Here is a 19,450-nt window from a genome sequence, read left to right as displayed (position 1 = left end):
GGATGTCAGGGGGCAGTGCTAAAAGGATAAAGAGCTAGGTCAATTGTGCTCCCACTGGCCAACCTGTGACAAATTAGCTGGGGAACAAAACTAACATGATTTTGGTTCATGGAAATAAGTTTGTGAAAAAAAAAACATGAGTTCATAATGATACTCAAAAAATGTTAGTAGTGTTCAAAAGGTAGTCTCAATACAGGAAAAAAAAGCAACTATAGTAGAATGTTTAAAATTTTTTAATGACTTTAAGAAATAGAGACTTGTTGATACATGTACCTTTAAGACATCTCCTGATTCCTTTTGGCCGCTACATGAATGTTCCCTTTTATGCCTAACTCAACAGCATGAATTCATTTAAATTCTGTTACCTATAATGGAGATGATAATGACACAGAGAAAGTAGATATGATTTTTCCATGTAGTTGCGAATACTTAGGATAACTCAGCCAAAGTAGAGACGTTGGTTTTTAACTAAACTAATTCCAAACAATTATAATATTACCTGGCTTCATGTGAAATATTTTTTTAAGGAATGGAAGAATTTCATAATTTTATTGCCAACATACTTTTATATCATAAATTGGTATAATATTTATTAAATATTTGATGTATCACATGAATGTTTGAGGGAGTCATTTCAAGTTATATGATTAAGAAATGCTGAGTGAGACAATATGTTTTAATGCTTTAATAAAACTGGAATGAAAACATACAATGTTATCTTCTAGGACCTGAGGCTGAAGATCCTAAAGTGTTAACACACCCAGAAAAGGTTGGTCTGTATAATAGAAATTAGCTATTCAAATCTTGGGTTTAGATTTTTTTTTAAAACATTATATTGATTAAAGTATCAAGCTCATTTAAGTTTTCCCCTAGGCAGGAATATGACTAAACCATTTCAATAGATAGAATTGTGTAACAACCCATTTCAGTGTTTTTGGTTTTTTTTAAGGGGAATAATTTTCCAGTACTTTTCTCGTAAACTCTTGTAAATCTGTCTTTGGAATAAAGCAGGCTTTCACTGTTCACAAGTTTTTTTGTGAGTTGCAAAAAATTTTCCCCTGCATTCCCGCATTCAATCTGGGCTGCCACAGACAGACAGAAAGCACAAGGACACTTTTCTTACATCTGTAGTGGAGACCCATTTCAGTATTTATTCTTCCTTATCTCTAATGAAATAGAATTTTCTTGATCTGTGTTTCTTATCTAGCATTATAAGTCTTTTATTCTTTATCTAGAGGAGAAGCATATAATTTAATATCAAACTAGTTGCTGAGATGATATAGCGAAAAGGCCTTCTGTTGCTTTGTCTATTACCCTTGTTCCTTTAATATTTCCTGCTGGATACTGCTTTCCCATCTTCCAGTTACTAATCAGTAGCCATGTAGTGAGTGCTTGTTTTGGCTTTGCTTTCTGCTTAGTGCTATAGGAAATCAGAGGACTATAAGATTGTCTCTGCCCATAACAGACTCCAACAATCAAGGACCTCCCCAGGCCAACCCTGTCATACACCTGTACCTTACTTCATCTCAGGTATACCTTACACATTCCCACCTCCATGCCTTTGTTTAGGTCAGGAGCCAGAAAGCAAGGGAAAGAGCATAAAATTTGGAACTACATAGGTTGTGTTCCAAGGGCAAGTGTGTCATTTACATGTATAATATACGGAAAGTGATACTCATTTTTTAGGATTATAGTGAGGACTGAGAGCAGTGATGGCTCACGGTGTTTGGTACCTAGTTGGTGCTTAAGAAATACGTGTTTTTCCTTCTTTTACACCTTCACAAATCATAATTTCTGGCTTAAGTTCCTTCTCCTCTTTGGATCTGTCTCAGATGACTGTGGTGATCTTGACCAAAGTAATTGCTCCCTCTTTAACATTGCTTATTCACTATGTCAGTATTTCCCTATCACTTGCCTCCTGTGACATTAATAGATCTTCTGAGAATGAAGGATTTTTTTGAACAAAGAAGTTTAGAGAACACTGTATCCTAAAGTCTCCTCAAAGATTTATAGTGCACGTTTTGTAAAGTCTTGTAGTAAATAAACCTGTTTAACTTTGTTTAACCGAGCATTTCAGGCAATCTTGAAAACCCTTCACTGCCTCCCTTTCTTTCCCCCCAGAAAACTTATTCTTGTAACACTAGGGCTATGGTTTATGCCATTCATTTGAGTTCATGCAGTGTTTTTGACATTATTTATAGTTTACTTAATGTCTTATGTATTAATGCCTTCAATCTTAATTTAGGAATTACGTTCCTTTACGGTAGAGTTAAATATATATATATATACTTTATTAGATCTAAGGCCTTGAATTTAGTAGATATAAGGACTTCAGATAAGAGGGAGATCTTGAACATGACTTCAAGAATGGATAGGATCCAGTTCTTCAGTTCCTTCTAAATTTCTTTTATCTTTCTGAGCAAATTATAGTTTGCATTGCTAATAAATAAATATATCTTATTAAACTCTGGATGCTATGTACAGAGAATATAAATGGTGGCAGGTAGAAAAGGAAGAGAGGGAGAATAAAATGTTTTTCACTTCCCTTATTCAAATCAAATCATAGTATTAGAGGGCTTACAAGTTACAGTGCATTCTGGCAGAGTGATGTGTCAGTGAAGGTGGATTTGATTTTTAGAAACAGGCAAAACTCACTGAAACCCATTCTGTTATTTAAGGTCAAGCAAATTAACAGTTTTAAATGTTGAAAAAAAGTTAGTGCCGTTAAGTTATTGAGACTGATTTTCTTGAATGGCTTATAAACAATATTGAAAGTGCTTTCAAAAGAGGAAGTCTAATAATATTTTGATTATTGGAAATATTGAGAGAACAGGTATGACCTATTAAGGTGATGTCTTTGAAAATAATAGTCATTTTGTGTTTTGTAGTTTTGTGTTTTTTGTTTAAAACAACCACAAGTCAGAACCATTGATTTATAGCCAGAGCTTGTAATATTTACATAGAACTGTTTTCATTTCTCCTTTTCTCCTCCCTGACCACCTGTCCTTTGGCCTTTTTACATCACATTTACATATGCATACAGAGGTGGGGAATAAAAGGAAGGTGAAACTATACCAATTTTGTTCCTGGTTAATTAATAAAATTCAATAGGGATTTTTAACAAGGGAGAATTTTTCAACTATTAACTGCAGTGAAGTTTTTAGATTATCTGTTAATTTAACTATCCATGTTATCTCTGCCTCTTCCCTTAGCCCAGATAATTTAAACTTAGCTGAATAGATAATTTGCCATCTGTAATTATGGCCCAGCCAATTTTACCCTTGGTCTACTATTAAATGTTTAACCATGTGTTCCCAGTCATTAGTAATTTGGTATAGGAAAGTAATAAAGAGTATTTTTATTTATGGAAGGGAGGAAAGTTGATAAAGCTTTTTGGTGGTAACTTAGCAACATGATGAACTAGAAAACTATAACATTTTCATTTTAAACACTTTTTTGTATATGTAATAATGATGTAAATTCTATTTGGAATCTACAGGAACTAAGTAGAGACAGAGACTCTCCTGAAATAAGCCTTCTCTCAAGTACCACTATTAAAGAATTTGATACATTTGCTGTAAAGGAGAACTCGTTAATAGAGCCAGAGAAGGAGCCTAGCAAGGAAGTCACATTGACCATGACTTCTGAAGAAACCAAAGATGAAGAAAGCTCTCTTGAAACTTTTGTGTCTGCCTTAGAAAAGTTACTGACATCACCAGAAATCACCCAGGAGGAAAGACCAATTGGAATAATGAGTGATTTTGAACGTGGAGAGTTGATGAACCCATTGAACAATTCTTCGAGTTCCATATCAATACCTTTGACATGTCACAAAGATTTACTAGAAAGCTCAAAGGATGATGCATTGCCAGCTGAGTCGTTAGCAGCCTTAAACACGTTGTCAGAAGCCAAGGTGGAACCCATCTGTCACAGAAAAGAGGGAGATATCGGTCTCAGTGCTGGAAATGAATGTTTAGGAGTGGAGCCCAATATGTCTCAGACTGATGAAGATTGTACACAAATAGCAGAGGTGAATTTTGAGACTCTTTGTTCTACTCAACAATTTGAACAAGATTCCAAGTTAGGTGAGCTACAGGACAAGCATCTTTCAGTGCAGCAAGTAAGTGCAAGTATAAGTCTATGATTTTGCCTTTTATAGTGACCTTTAACAAGTCTTCATTGCCCATATACCTTATTTTAAATTCAAACCTTCTACCCAAATACCAACACTCAGAAGATACTTTTTGACTTAGAAGCATATAGTTACCTTTTTCGAGGTTCCCGGGGTAGAGTTTTCAAGGGGTTAAAAGTTAAAATAGATAAGTTTCTCCTCTGAAAACCTGAGAAGATATATCATCATTACATTACTTATATAGAAGAAGGAAAAAATTTGTTACCAGAATTTTCCCGGTTAGCTCAGAAAATCACTATGTCTGCCTGGGTGCAGAGTAGAGATAAGATACCCCACATCAGTTTCTAGTTGGAAGTAAAATATATGCAATTGGACTGCCAGGAGAGGGAGAAAATTATGCCTGGCTTCAGTACAACTTTGCATACTGTGTCTGAGGATACTGTCAGGTGACACAGTTCTTGGGTTTAGAATTCCTGGACTATTATGCTTGGAGACCCTGGAGTGGCCTATCACTTGCCAAGTCCCTTTTTCATGTTGACAGTTTTTTTCTTTTTAAAAATAATCTTTATTTTTTCCTGATTATAATAGTAACACATCCTCATTATAATAAAAAAAAAGTCAAACATTACAGTAAGAGGAAGTCTCCCACAATTCCACTTTCCAGAGAATCATTGTTAACAGTTTGCTGCATGTCTCCATTTTTTTCTATGCATATTCTATGTAAGTTTATTTTATGTAAATGGGATTATATTATATATAATACTTTGCAACTTGTTTTAAAAATTTAATAATACATCGTGGTTATCTTTCTGTGTCAACAAATGTAGCACTACTTAGATCTTTCTACTTGTTGAATGATATTCCACTCTGTGGGTGTGTTTGTGTGTGTGTGTGTGTGTGTGTGTATGTATAATAATATAATTTATTTAACCAATTCACTAATGATGGTCATTTGGATTTTTTTTTCTTTTCTTTTCTATTCTCCTTCCGGCTATTACCAAAATGCTCCTGTGAACATTTTTTGGAAGATTTAAATAACATGATACTAAGCTCAGGTTATAACATACACACCTGGAATAATACTGCATGCAATTCTGGTCAAAAAATTTCAAAACAGACATAATGATATGTTTAAAAATCCAGAAAAAGAGAAGCTAATCATGGGGATAGGGCATGAAGATTAAGTTAAACATTCCAGGATTCTAATCTAAAAAGAGGTAATATGAGTAAAGTGTAGGAAATTATGACTGGTATTGATAGAGTGAGCATGAACTTAGGAGGTCTTCAAAAAAAAAGTCTACTTAGAAGTAGAAAAGAGATTGATTTAGAACAAATCAAATTAAATACTCTTTTACTTAGCTATAATAAAAATATGAAACTTGTGGGACTTCCCTGGTGGTCCAGTTGTTAAGACTCTGCGCTCCCAATGCAGGGGGCCCGGGTTCCATCCCTGGTCAGGGAACTAGATCCCGCATGCCACAACTAAAGATCCCGTATGCCGCAACGAAGATCCCACATGTGGCAACAAAGACCCCGTGTGCTGCAACTAAGACCCAGTGCAGCCAAATAAATAAATAAATAAATATTTTTTTAAAAATATGAAACTTGTTACCTTGAGAAGCTTTGCAAGCTGGATATATAAATAAGCTCAAGAAAGGTTTACGTGATATGTATAAAAATGTGTATCCCCACGAAAGTTAAATCTGTAATAGATTATTAAGGGGAACTTAGAGCCATTCATGATATACTGCTAACCTTTTAAAATCAATGTAATGGAAGTTATATAGTATCTCGTCCCACAAATATCACTTACTGTTGCTATCAAATAACAAAATACTAGGCTGAATAGAACACTGATCTGGCCTGGCGTGACAGTACTACTGTTTTTATGTGTCTCGTCATTTCGTGCTACCCATTTCCCGTGAAATTAAAGCACCCAGAGTGGCCTTAGGTTTATCCTTGAGTTTTAAGGATGAATATTGATAAAAATAATATTTACTTATGCTTTTCTTATCTTAGGCTTTTAAATCTGCATTGTCATTTGTTTAATTAATTATGATAAAATTTTCATTATGTTCACATATGTCTATGGGTTTTTGTATTTGCATCTTATAAGGTATTTTTGTGTAATCAAAGGACAAGATAAAGCTTAATTTATTCTAATTTTATTTTATTTTTTTGCATTGTTGTAATTATTTGTGTATGTATTTACATCTTATTACAGAGTCTAGAAGACCCAAATCCATTTGGATTGCAAACTTTGGTTCATCAAAATGTCACCTCTTGTGATCCACTAAATAATAAGGGAAATTCAAATCCGGTGGAAAATAGCTCTGACCAGGACACTCCATGTGTGTTAAGGAGATCGTCCAGACTGAAAGTAGGCAGAGATGCAAAGCCCACAGATGACATGTATAAGATGCCAGAAAAGATTTTACCCAAAATACTTGGCTGTGAGGATCAAACAAATAATAACTCTTCAACTGAGAATTTCAGGTATACTACCAACCTAATAGATAATTCTGTGTTTGGGACATTAGAGTCAGTTTACCTCTAAAGAACTTTATTTTTCAGTGTTGTTATTTTATTTATTTTGCAATTTAAAAGACCCCCAGAAAACTCTTTTACTTTCTTTTTTTAAGACAAAGTAATGGGAAATTGTTGTATTTTAGCTTAATGCTAATTTTCTTTCTTTAACATCTCTCACCACACATAGTTACAAATTTTTTTTCTTGTGATGAGAACTTTTAAGGTCTACTCTCTAAGCAACTTCTCAAATAATACAATACAGTATTATTAACTATAGTCACCATGCTGTACATTACATCCCCTGGACTTATTTATCTTATAACTGGAAGTTTGTACCTTTTGACCACCTTCACCCATTTCACCCACCCACACTGTCTCCTACCTCCAGAACCAGTCTGTTCTCTGTATCTGTTAGTTTAGGGTTTTTGTTTTTTTGTTTTAGATTCCACATGTAAGTGAGATCATATGGTATTTGTCTTTCTCTGACTTATTTCACTTAGCATAATGCTCTCAAGGCCCATTCATGTTCTAGCAAATGGCAGGATTTTTTCTTTTCTATGGCTGAATACCATTCCATTGTGTGTGTGTGTGTATCACATTTTCTTTATTTATTCATCCATCGATGGATATTTAGGTTGCTTGCATGTCTTGACTATTGTAAGTAAAGCCACAGTAAAAATGGGACTGCAGGGGCTTCCCTGGTGGCGCAGTGGTTGAGAATCTGCCTGCCAATGCAGGGGACACGGGTTCGAGCCCTGGTCTGGGAAGATCCCACATGCCGCGGAGCAGCTAAGCCCGTGAGCCACAATTACTGAGCCTGTGCGTCTGGAGCCTGTGCTCCACAACAAGAGAGGCCGCAATAATGAGAAGCCTGCACACCGTGATGAAGAGTGGCCCCCACTTGCTGCAACTAGAGAAAGCCCTCGCACAGAAACGAAGACCCAACACAGCCATAAATAAATAAATTAATTTAAAAAAAATGGGACTGCAGATATTATTTTGAGATAGTGATTTTGTTTCCTTTGGATAAATACCCAGGAGTGGAATTGCTGGATCATATGGTAGTTCTATTTTTAATTTTTGAGGAATCTCCATACTGTTGTCCGTCGTGGTTGCACCAATTTACATTCCCACCAACAGTGCAAGAGGGTTCCCTTTCTCCACACCCTCTCCAACATTTATTATTTGTAGACTTTTTGATGATGGCCATTCTGACTGGTGTGGGGTGATATCTCATTGTGGTTTTGATTTACATTTCCCTGATGATCAGTGATGCTAAGCACCTTTTCATGTACCTGCTGGCCATTTGGATGCCTTCTTTGGAAATGTCTTTTTAGTTCCTCTCACATTTTTTAATCGGATTGCTTTTCTTTTTGCTATTGAGTTGTATGGGTTCTTTATATGTTTTGGATATTAATCCCTTTTCAAGTATATGATTTGCAAATATTTTCTCCCATTTGGTAGGTTGTCTTTTCATTTTGTTGATAGTTTCACTTGCTGTACAGAAACTTTTTAGGTTGATGTAGTCTCACTTCTTTATTTTTGCTTTTGGTGTCAAATCCAAAAAATCATTGCCAAGACTGATGTCAAGGTGCTTACTTATGTTTTTTCCTAGGAGTTCTATGGTTTCAAGTCTTACTTTCAAGTCTTCAGTCCATTTTGAGTTGATTTTTGTATATGGTGTAAGATTGTGATCCAGCTTTATTCTTTTGCATTTGGCTGTCCAGTTTTCCCAACACCATTTATTGAAGAGACTGTCCTTTCCCCATTGTATATTCTTGGCTCCTTTGTCATAGATTAATTGACCATATATGGGTAGGTTTATTTTGGGGCTCTCAGAATAGAGAGAACCAAAATAAACCTACCCATATATGCTTTTATGCCAGTATTTTACAGTTTTTGATCAGTGCCATACCACAGGGCAAGTTCTTTTTTTTTTGCCTGCCTCTTTTTTCCTAGAAGTTGTGAAAAGAGTGGATAGTGGCATGCCATTGTGGGGAGTGAGGGACAGGAGCCTCAGAATACTCACTTATAGGTGACTATCCCTAAAGGAGAGAAACCCATAGGTGGCACAAAGACAAAGAAACCATAATGACTGGCATGTCTGTCACAGAATTATCTGCAGTTTACTCAGGAGCCATGTCCATATTTAAAACTGCCATCCTGCTTGACAACAGCTCAGTAAAATATCTTTGAGTTTTAAAAAAATTTAGTCAAAAATTCGGTATGATTCTCTTTGAACGGTTGTGGAGAACATGATAATAATTTTAAAATCACATTTATTTTTCAAGAATGCAGAATCCTGCTTTAAGGATTGAAGGTAAAGGGAAGACTGTGCGTTCATCCAGACTCAAGAGTGGGAAACAGCTCAGGAAAAACAGAAAACTTGCAGGGAAAAATGGTGAGGCCTATTTTATTTCTTTATTTCTTTAATAAGTAACTTACAAAAATATAGACTTCTGGTACTAAAAAAGGATTTAGAGATTATATGTCTCAACTTTCTCATTCTACTGATGAGGAAGTTCAGAGAGGTTAAGGATTTCCCCCAGCACTGCACAGCTCATTAGTAGTATAACTAGGATCCTGAACTTCTGCCTCATAGGCTGGTATATTTCCTGTACTTGTACTTTTAAGAGAATAGTTTCAGAACCCTTTTCAAATTTAGATAAATGACCTATTTGTGGTGTGACTAACCTAGCATAGGCTTTGGGAAATTATAACCAGAAGAATAAATAGAGGAAATTATTATATATTTAGATGTTATTTCTTTGTTCCTATATATAAAACCCCAAAGAATGAACTAAAAAACTATCAGAAATACTAAGAACCTAGGAGTACTGGTTACAAAATAATAGATGGTGGGACAGTTGGCAGAATTGAAATATGGACTGTAGATTAAAGAATAATATTGTATCAATGTTAAATTTTCTTAATCTAATAATTTGGTTATGTAAGATAGTGTCCTTGCTTTTAGAGAATATGCTCTTAAGTATCAGTAAGTAAAGAGGCATGGTGTATGCAAGTTATTCATTATCTGTATATGTGTCTGTGTGCATGTGTATGTATATATAAAGAGGGAGATAGAATGATTTAAGTGGCGGCAAAATGTTAACAATGGGGGAATCCTTTGTTTTATTTTTACAACTTTTTTATAAATCAGAAATTATTTCCAGCTAAAAAGTTTAAAAAATTCAATAAACCAAAAGAAGACAAAAGTATATACCTTTCATATACATAAGTATTACCCAGTTACAAAATATAAGAGAAGATCCCATTTATAATAGTTACAAAAGAGAAAATACCTGCTTATATACCTAATAAGAAATTGCCATACCTGTAAGAAGAAAGTGTAAAAATTATGCTGAGGGACATAAAAAAGACTTGAATAAATGGAAAGAAGAGCCTTATTCTTGACCATAAAGATTCAGTATTGTAAGAAACTTACGTCTTTCTAAATTATTCTGTAAATGCATGAGAGCTCAATCAAAAACAGATTTTTGTGTATTTGTTAATGGTTTTGTTTTATAGGGCTGGAGGTTAGCTATGAGAATGATACAAAATTTCAGCTGGAAAAGTAAATATAAAAGACTAACCAAGAAAATTCTGAAAAATAAAACAAAGGGAGAGTAGAGAGGCAGGAACCTGCTCTACATAATGTGAAAGCAATTAGAAAACAATAGGAGTTAAAATAAGTTGGTACTGGCACAGGAATAGACAGATAAGTCAGTGAAACAGAATAAAGGGTTTAGATGTAGAAGCCAGATACAATGGAAATATGGGGGTAGGTCTGTTATAAATATGGCATCTCAAATTGATGGCAGAAAGAAGGACTAAATAATAAATAGTGAAAAACACAAACAGTTGGATCCCTATAACATTCCTTATACCAAATTTAATTCCAGTCTGGCCAGAGTTAAAGGGAAAAAAAAGTTCTAGGAGAAAAGACAAGTGAATCTTTTTATAATCTTGGAAAAACCCTTTGTAAAGAACAATTCAAAACCAGAAGCCAGGAGGGAAAAAATGATAAAATTGACTATATATATATTTTTAAAAATTGTATGGAAAGATATCCTAAAGAAAACCAATTATCAAACACAGAAGAAATATTAATAACACATGACAAGGAGTTAATTATACTAGTATGCAAAGAGCTCTTACAAAACAGTAAGGATAAAGAAAAATAGGAGTTCCCAGAAAAAAAAAATGTAAATACCTGAAAAGATTAACATCTCACTCATACTTAAAGAAATGCAAATTAAGGAGTACAGTTTTCACCTAAGAGAATGCCAATAAACATTTGAGAATTCCCAGTGGCAAGAATGTGGAAAAAGTAAACAATCTCATATGTTTTGGGTAGAAGTTTTTTCAGTCTTTTTATAGGGCAGTTTATTTACATTCATCAGAATTTTAAATCACAATTCTTTTGAATCAGCAATTCTATTTAAAGGGATTTATTCTATGGCTGTATTTTCTTAAATATGTAAATATATTTTATACGGATGTTCATTACAGCATTGTTTATTATAATATAATGACTAGAAACAATCTAAATTAAGTGAATAGTTAACAAATTATAATGTAACCAATGAAATAATATTCAGTCATTTAAGAAGTCAGAAGAATATGTATGTGTTGATAAGGAAAAAAAGGCCATGTTTTTTTTTTTTTCATGTCATAAGGATGATATCAAATTTCTTGTTGGAAACAATGCAAGCAAGAAGACAGTGGCGCAGCAGCTTTAAAGTACTAAAAGAAATTCTATAGAATTCTATAACTAGAACCTAGAATTCTATACCTAGCAAAATATCTTTCAAAAATGAAGGTGAGGGGAGAGGAACCAAGATGGCAGAGTAGAAGGACGTGCTGTCACTCCCTCTTGTGAGAAAACCAGAATCACAACTAGCTGCTGGACAGTCATCAACAGGAAGACACTGGAACTCATCAAAAAAGATACCCTATAAGGCTTCCCTGGTGGCGCAGTGGTTGAGAATCTGCCTGCCAATGCAGGGGACATGGGTTCGAGCCCTGGTCTGGGAAGATCCCACATGCTGCGGAGCAACTGGACCCGTGAGCCACAACTACTGAGCCTGCGCGTCTGGAGCCTATGCTCCGCAACAAGAGAGGCCACGATAGTGAGAGGCCCATGCACCGCGATGAAGAGTGGCCCCCACTCGCCGCAACTAGAGAAAGCCCTCGCCCAAAAACGAAGAACCAACACAGCAAAAATAAATAAATTTATTAAAAAAAAAAAAAAGATACCCCACATCCAAAGACAAAGGAGAAGCCACAATGAGATGGTAGGAGGGGTGCAATCAGAGTAAAATCAAATCCCATAACTGGTGGGTGGGTGACTCACAGACTGGAGAACACTTATACCACAGAAGTCCACCCACTGGAGTGAAAGTTCTGAGCCCCATGTCAGGCTTCCCAACCTGGGGGTCCGGCAATGGGAGGAGGAATTCCTAGAGAATCAGACTTTGAAGCCTAGTGAGATTTGATTGCAGGACTTCGACAGGACTGGGGGAAACAGAGACTCCACTCTTGGAAGACACACACAAAGTAGTGTGCGCATTGGGACCCAGGGGAAGGAGCAGTGACCCCAGGGGAGACTGAACCAGACCTACCTGCTGGTGTTGGGGGGTCTCCTGCAGAGGTGAGGGGTGGCTGTGTCTCACCATGAGGACAAGGACACTGGGAGCAGAAGTTATGGGAAGTACTCCTTGGCGTAAGCCCTCCCAGAGTCTGTCATTAGCCCCACCAAAGAGCCCAGGTAAGCTCCAGTGTTGGGTTGCCTCAGGCCAAACAACCAACAGGGAGGGAAGCCAGCCCCACCCATCAACAGTCAAACGAATTAAAGTTTTACTGAGCTCTGCCCACCAGAGCAACAGTCAGCTCTACCCACCACCAGTCCCTCCCATCAGGAAACTTACACCGGCCTCTTAGATAGCCTCATCCACCACAGGGCAGACAGCAGAAGCAAGAAGAACTACAATCCTGCAGGCTGTGGAACAAAACCACATTCACAGAAAGATAGACAAGATGAAAAGGCACAGGGCTATGTACCAGATGAAGGAACAAGATAAAACCCCAGAAAAACAACTCAATGAAGTAGAGATAGGCAACCTTCCAGAAAAATAATTCAGAATAATGATAGTGAAGATGAGCCAGGACCTCGGAAAAAGAATGCAGGCAAAGATGGAGAAGATGCAAGAAATGTTTAACAAAGACCTAGAAGAACTAAAGAACAAACAAACAGAGATGACCAATACAATCAATAACTGAAATGAAAACTACACTAGAAGGAATCAATAGCAGAATAACTGAGGCAGAAGAACGGATAAGTGACCTGGAAGACAGAATTGTGGAATTCTCTGCTGCGAAACAGAATAAAGAAAAAAGAATGAAAAGAAATGAAGACAGCCTAAGAGACCTCTGGGACAACATTAAACGCAACAACATTCGCATTATAGGAGTCCCAGAAGGAGAAGAGAGAGAGAAAGGACCCGAGAAAATATTTGAAGAGATTATAGTCAAAAACTTCCCTAACATGGGAAAGGAAATAGCCACCCGAGTTCAGGAAATGCAGTGAGTCCCATACAGGATAAACCCAAGGAGAAACATGCCGAGACACATAGTAATCAAATTGGCAAAAATTAAAGACAAAGAAAAATTATTGAAAGCAGCAAGGGAAAAATGACAAATAACATAGAAGGGAACTCCCATAAGGTTAACAGCTGATTTCTCAGCAGAAACTCTACAAGCCAGAAGGGAGTGGCATGATATACTTAAAGTGATGAAAGGGAAGAACCTACAACCAAGATTACTCTACCCAGCAAGGATCTCATTCAGATTCGATGGAGAAATCAAAAGCTTTACAGACAAGCAAAAGCTAAGAGAATTCAGCACCACCAAACCAGCTCTACAACAAATGCTAAAGGAACTTCTCTAAGTGGGAAACACAAGAGAAGAAAAGGACCTACAAAACCAAACCCAAAACAATTAAGAAAATGGTCATAGAAACATACGTATCAATAATTACCTTAAACGTGAATGGATTAAATGCTCCAACCAAAAGACACAGGCTTGCTGAATGGATACAAAAACAAGACCCATATATATGCTGTCTACAAGAGACCCACTTCAGACCTAGGGGCACATACAGACTGAAAGTGAGGGGATGGAAAAAGATAGTCCATGCAAATGGAAATCAAAAGAAAGCTGGAGTAGCAATACTCATATCAGATAAAATAGACTTTAAAATAAAGAATGTTACAAGAGACAAGGAAGGACACTACATAATGATCAAGGGATCAATCCAAGAAGAAGATATAACAATTATAAATATATATGCACCCGACATAGGAGCACCTCAATACATAAGGCAACTGCCAACAGCTCTAAAAGAGGAAATCAACAGTAACACAATAATAGTGGGAAACTTTAACACCTCACTTACACCAATGGACAGATCATCCAAAATGAAAATAAATAAGGAAACAGAAGCTTTAAATGACACCATAGACCAGACAGATTTAATTGATATTTATAGGACATTCCATCCAAAAACAGCAGATTACACTTTCTTCTCAAGTGCGCACGGAACATTCTCCAGGATAGATCACATCTTGGGTCACAAATCAAGCCTCAGTAAATTTAAGAAAATTGAAATCATATCAAGCATCTTTTCTGACCACAACGCTATGAAATTAGAAATGAATTACAGGGAAAAAAACGTAAAAAACACAAACACATGGAAGCTAAACAATACGTTACTAAATAACCAAGAGATCACTGAAGAAATCAAAGAGGAAATCAAAAAATACGTAGAGACAAATGACAATGAAAACACGACCATCCAAAACCTATGGGATGCAGCAAAAGCAGTTCTAAGAGGGAAGTTTATAGCTATACAAGCCTACATAAAGAAACAAGAAAGATCTCAGATAAACAATCTAACCTTACACCTAAAGGAACTAGAGAAAGAAGAACAAACAAAACCCAAAGTTAGCAGAAGGAAAGAAACCATGAAGATCAGAGCAGAAATAAATGAAATAGAAACAAAGAAAACAATAGCAAAGATCAATAAAACTAAAAGCTGGTTCTTTGAGAAGATAAACAAAATTGATAAACCATTAGCCAGACTCATCAAGAAAAAGAGAGGGCTCAAATCAGTAAAATTAGAAATGAAAAAGGAGAAGTTACAGTAGACACCGCAGAAATACAAAGCATCCTAAGAGACTACTACAAGCAACTCTATGCCAATAAAATGGACAACCTGGAAGAAATGGACAAATTCTTAGAAAAGTATAACCTTCCAAGACTGAACCAGGAAGATATAGAAAATATGAACAGACCAATCACAAGTAATGAAATTGGAACTGTGATAAAAATCTTCCAACAAACAAAAGTCCAGGACCAGATGGCTTCACAGGTGAATTCTATCAAACATTTAGAGAAGAGCTAACACCTATCCTTCTCAAACTCTTTCCAAAAATTGCAGAGGAAGGAACACTCCCAAACTCATTCTATGAGGCCACCATCACCCTGATACCAAAACCAGACAAAGACACTACAAAAAAAGAAAATTACAGAGCAGTATCACTGATGAATAGAGATGCAAAACTCCTCAACAAAATACTAGCAAACAGAATCCAACAACACATTAAAAGGATCATACACCATGATCAAGTGGGATTTATCCCAGGGATGCAAGGATTCTTCAATATACGCAAATCAATCAATGTGATACACCATATTAACAAATTGAAGAATAAAAAGCATATGATCATCTCAATAGATGCAGAAAAAGCTTTTGACAAAAATCAACACCCATTTAGGACAAAAACTCTCCACAAAGTGAGCATAGAGGGAACCTACCTCAACATAATAAAGGCCATATATGACAAACCCACAGCAAACATCATTCTCAATGGTGACAAACTGAAAGCATTTCCTCTAAGATCAGGGAGAAGACAAGGATGTCCACTCTCACTACTGTTATTCAACATAGTTTTGGAAGTCCTATCCATGTCAGTCAGAGAAGAAAAAGAAATAAAAGGAATACAAATTGGAAAAGAAGAAGTAAAACTGTCACTGTTTGCAGATGACAAGATACACAGAGAATCCTAAAAATGCCACCAGAAAACTACTAGAGCTAATCAATGAATTTGGTAAAGTTGCAGGTTACAAAATTAATGCACAGAAATCTCTTGCATTCCTGTACACTAATGATGAAAATTCTGAAAGAGAAATTAAGGAAACACTCCCATTTACCATTGCAACAAAAAGAATAAAATACCTAGGAATAAACCTACCTAGGGAGACAAAAGACCTGTGTGCAGAAAACTATAAGACACTGATGAAAGAAATTAAAGATGATACCAACAGATGGAGAGATATACCATGTTCTTGGATTGGAAGAATCAATATTGTGAAAATGACTATACTACCCAAAGCAATCTACAGATTCAATGCAATCTGTATCAAATTACCAATGGCATTTTTTACGGAACTAGAACAAAAAATTTACATTACATTACATTTGAAAATCAATCACTGTAATTTGTTATATTAATAAGCTAAAAAAGAAAAACCATATGATCATCATAGTAGATGATGCAGAGAAAGATTTTGACAATACCTAACATCCATTACTGATGAAAACTCTCAGCAAACTCAGAATAGAGGGGAACTTGGTTAATCTGACAAAGAGCATCTACAAAAAAAATACACAGCTGTCATACTAATGGTGAAAGACTGAATGCTTTCCCCCTAAGATCAGAAATAAGACAGGGATGTCTGTTCCCACCACTTCTGTTGATCATTGTACTGGAGGTCCTAGCCAGTAAAGTCAGGAAGAAAAACAAATAAAAGGCATCCATGTTGGAAAAGAAGAAGTAAAACAGTTTTTAGTCACAAGTGACATAATCGTCTATATAGAAAACCTGATGGAATCTACAGTAAAAGCAACTGTAAGTGAGTTTAGCAAAGTTGCACGATACAAGATCAATATACAAATATTAATTATATTTCTGTATTCTAGCAACAAACAATTAGAAAGTGAAATATATACCGCAGTTTCAAAAAATGTGAAAAACGGATAAAATTTAGCAAAAGGTGTAAAAGACAGGTACACTGAAACCTACAAAATATTAAACAGAGAAAACACAGAAAATTTGATGGAGAGAAATGGAGAGAGATTGAGTCAGAAGACAGTATTATTAAGATGTTATTTCTACTCAGGTATATTTATGGATTCTACACAATCTCAATCAAAATTCTTGTAGGATTTTCTTGTAGAAATTCCAAAGCTGGTTCTAAAATTCATATGGAATGCAAAGAATCTAGAATAGTAAGACAGCTCTGATAAAGAACAAAGTTAAAGGGCTAACACTACCTGATTTCAAGAATTATTATATGGTGTAATCAAAACAGCATGATATTGGCATCAAGATAGGGAAATAGGTCCATGGAAGGAGAAGGGAGTTCAGAAATAAACCCTGAGTTTTGACAAAGGCACAAGGCCTTTGTAGTGGAGAACAATTGGATATCCATATGCAGCAGAATGTTATTCAGTGTCATTTTGTGTATTTTAAGAGGGTTGATTTTTGTTTTGGCCAACAAGTTACTTGAAGATAAGTTTGATCCTTTCAACACTTTTTAAAAAACCTTGTTAGGCAGGTCTAGTGTAGGCCTTACTCTAGGATTAGTTTAGCTCTGCTACTATGACATGACCCGTTAAAGGTCTCTCTGAATGTTCCAGTAGTTCAGCAAGGTCTCTCTCCTCAGCCTGGTAGGAGTGTGAATGTCTCCCAGCCTGTGTGATCTCTGATGGTTTTTACTTTATAGTTCCTGGGTAATTGTTCTTGCCCAGCCTCATGAAGATTCGCCCCACGCATGAGCAGTTCAGTATTCAGATAACGACTCAAGGAGCCCTTCTTATAGATTTCTGGTGCCTTTTCTCTACGCTCTCATCTCTGGTGCCCTGCCCTGTAAATTCTGTTCACCCCAGCCTCCCCAGACTCTGACCTCTGTCTCCGTAGCTCAGCAGAATCACCTTGCTATGCTTGTGCTATACTGTGAAAAGCCTCCAGACAAGAAGCTAGAGTGAGTGACCTTAGGGCTCACTTCATTGTTTGTCTTCACTCAGGGGAGTCAAATAGGTCTGAACTACCTGTTTTCCAATGTCTGAATAAAGGGTCTTTTTCCCCTATATATTTTGTTTAATATTCTAGTTGTTTACAATGGGAGGGCAAGTCACAGCAGTTATTTAGTCATGATTGGAAGTGAATGTCTTTCACAACTTAGTTTTCATTGAAAATTTTTGTATTCTTAATTTGTTATTTTGAATAAATTGCATATTTATAATAGCAGGTACAACTGGAAAAGACAGATCTGGGAGTAAAGACTATTGATTTTTGCATATAGTGTATCTGGTGGGAGCAGAATGCTTTGTAGTCTGGGGTCGGGGAAGGCAGGCTTCGGTGTTCAGCAGTTGGTTTGTTTTACAGTGGAACTGAATGGAGAGAATCAAATAAAAACAAAGCAGTTAAATTGTGGTCCATTAAGAAATCTGTTGCAGTACTCAATTACCTTTCTGAGGTTTTAGGATGGGGCAGGTTATTTAGATGAAACTGGAAAAGCTATCACCAAAGTTATTCTGAGGGAATTCCCTGGCGGTCCAGTGGTTAGGACTCTGCGCTCTCACTGCCGAGGGCCCGGGTTCAATCCCACAAGCTGGGTGGTGCACCAAAGGAAAAAAAAGCTATTCTGAAATTCAGGAAAACCAAATGAGTATTATCTGTAAAAATTGACAGGATTTGTATTATCTAGATGAGGAGTTTAGGAGGCACAGGGGAGAAATGATACTTGGTATATATAACCTGGAAAGCTATTTTAATTGTGTATTTCCCAGTTTAGGAAATCAAAACTATTATACTGCTCAAGACCAAGCTTTATTTAATTTCATGACAATTATTTTTAGTAAAGAAAGAAAATTTAGCATTCTCTTTTTTGGTCTTGCTGGGGTTAATTTTTGTATCTTCCTTATATACTTCTGAGATTTTCTCCTCATGGTTTTATAAGACATTTTGGTATTATAATATTTTGTTAGGTTTAATAACATCTAATTCTGGATTTAAATAATCCCTTTCACCAGAACTTTTAAGAAAATAATCCATTAGTCTTCTTATATATGCACCTTTCCTGGAGTTTCAATCAATATAAACTGCTTACATGATTTATAATTTACTCAAATATTTCAAACTAATGACATTTGTCTTTTTCACCTTTTTGCATGTAGATACCATTATAGTTGGGTTAATGGATGAAATACTCCTCCATAATGTAATATACTCTATTCCAGAATGTTGACTGGATTCATTCTATTACTTATATTCCTCTTGATTTTCAAATAAAGATTATTAATTTTTTTGTTTTCTTTTGTTCATGCCCTCATTTCAGAAACAATGAAGATGAATAAAGTATCTCGTGGTAACATTAACCGGAGAAACATCTTTGGAGAGAACTTACTGTATAAAGCTGCTCTGCACAATGACGCTAATCTTGTTCATCATTATATGAAGAAAGGTGGAAATGTTAATCAACCAAGTTATGCTGGTAGGTTGTGGTTACCACTTACAGTTATCTTAAGAGTGGTTTGTAGTTTCAGCTGAGTCACTACTATGAAAGTATAGCAAAGTAGGCCTAAGGCAAGTCTCAAACAGAAAGCTTCCAGGTAATTTTTCTGCTTAGGCAGTGCTTCACCATCATCTCCCAGGGAAGTGGTAA

General features: G+C 35.9%; 1 protein-coding gene across 1 annotated transcript in view; it reads left to right on the top strand.

The window, feature by feature from the left end:
• ANKRD31 (ankyrin repeat domain 31) overlaps nt 1-19,450 on the top strand; it is a 137,259-nt gene that overhangs the window by 31,584 nt on the left and 86,225 nt on the right. Inside the window, exons 6-10 of the mRNA XM_057541532.1 lie at nt 726-769; nt 3,500-4,120; nt 6,357-6,628; nt 8,953-9,062; nt 19,124-19,279. Of these exons, the coding sequence (XP_057397515.1) occupies nt 726-769; nt 3,500-4,120; nt 6,357-6,628; nt 8,953-9,062; nt 19,124-19,279 (1,203 nt within the window). The remainder of the gene's footprint in view (nt 1-725; nt 770-3,499; nt 4,121-6,356; nt 6,629-8,952; nt 9,063-19,123; nt 19,280-19,450) is intronic.

Source organism: Balaenoptera acutorostrata, chromosome 2 (assembly GCF_949987535.1).
Source record: "Balaenoptera acutorostrata chromosome 2, mBalAcu1.1, whole genome shotgun sequence".
Classification (NCBI taxonomy): Eukaryota; Metazoa; Chordata; class Mammalia; order Artiodactyla; family Balaenopteridae; genus Balaenoptera; species Balaenoptera acutorostrata.
The sequence above is the reverse complement of the archived record's forward strand: the minus strand, read 5'-3'. Positions and strand labels throughout refer to the sequence as shown.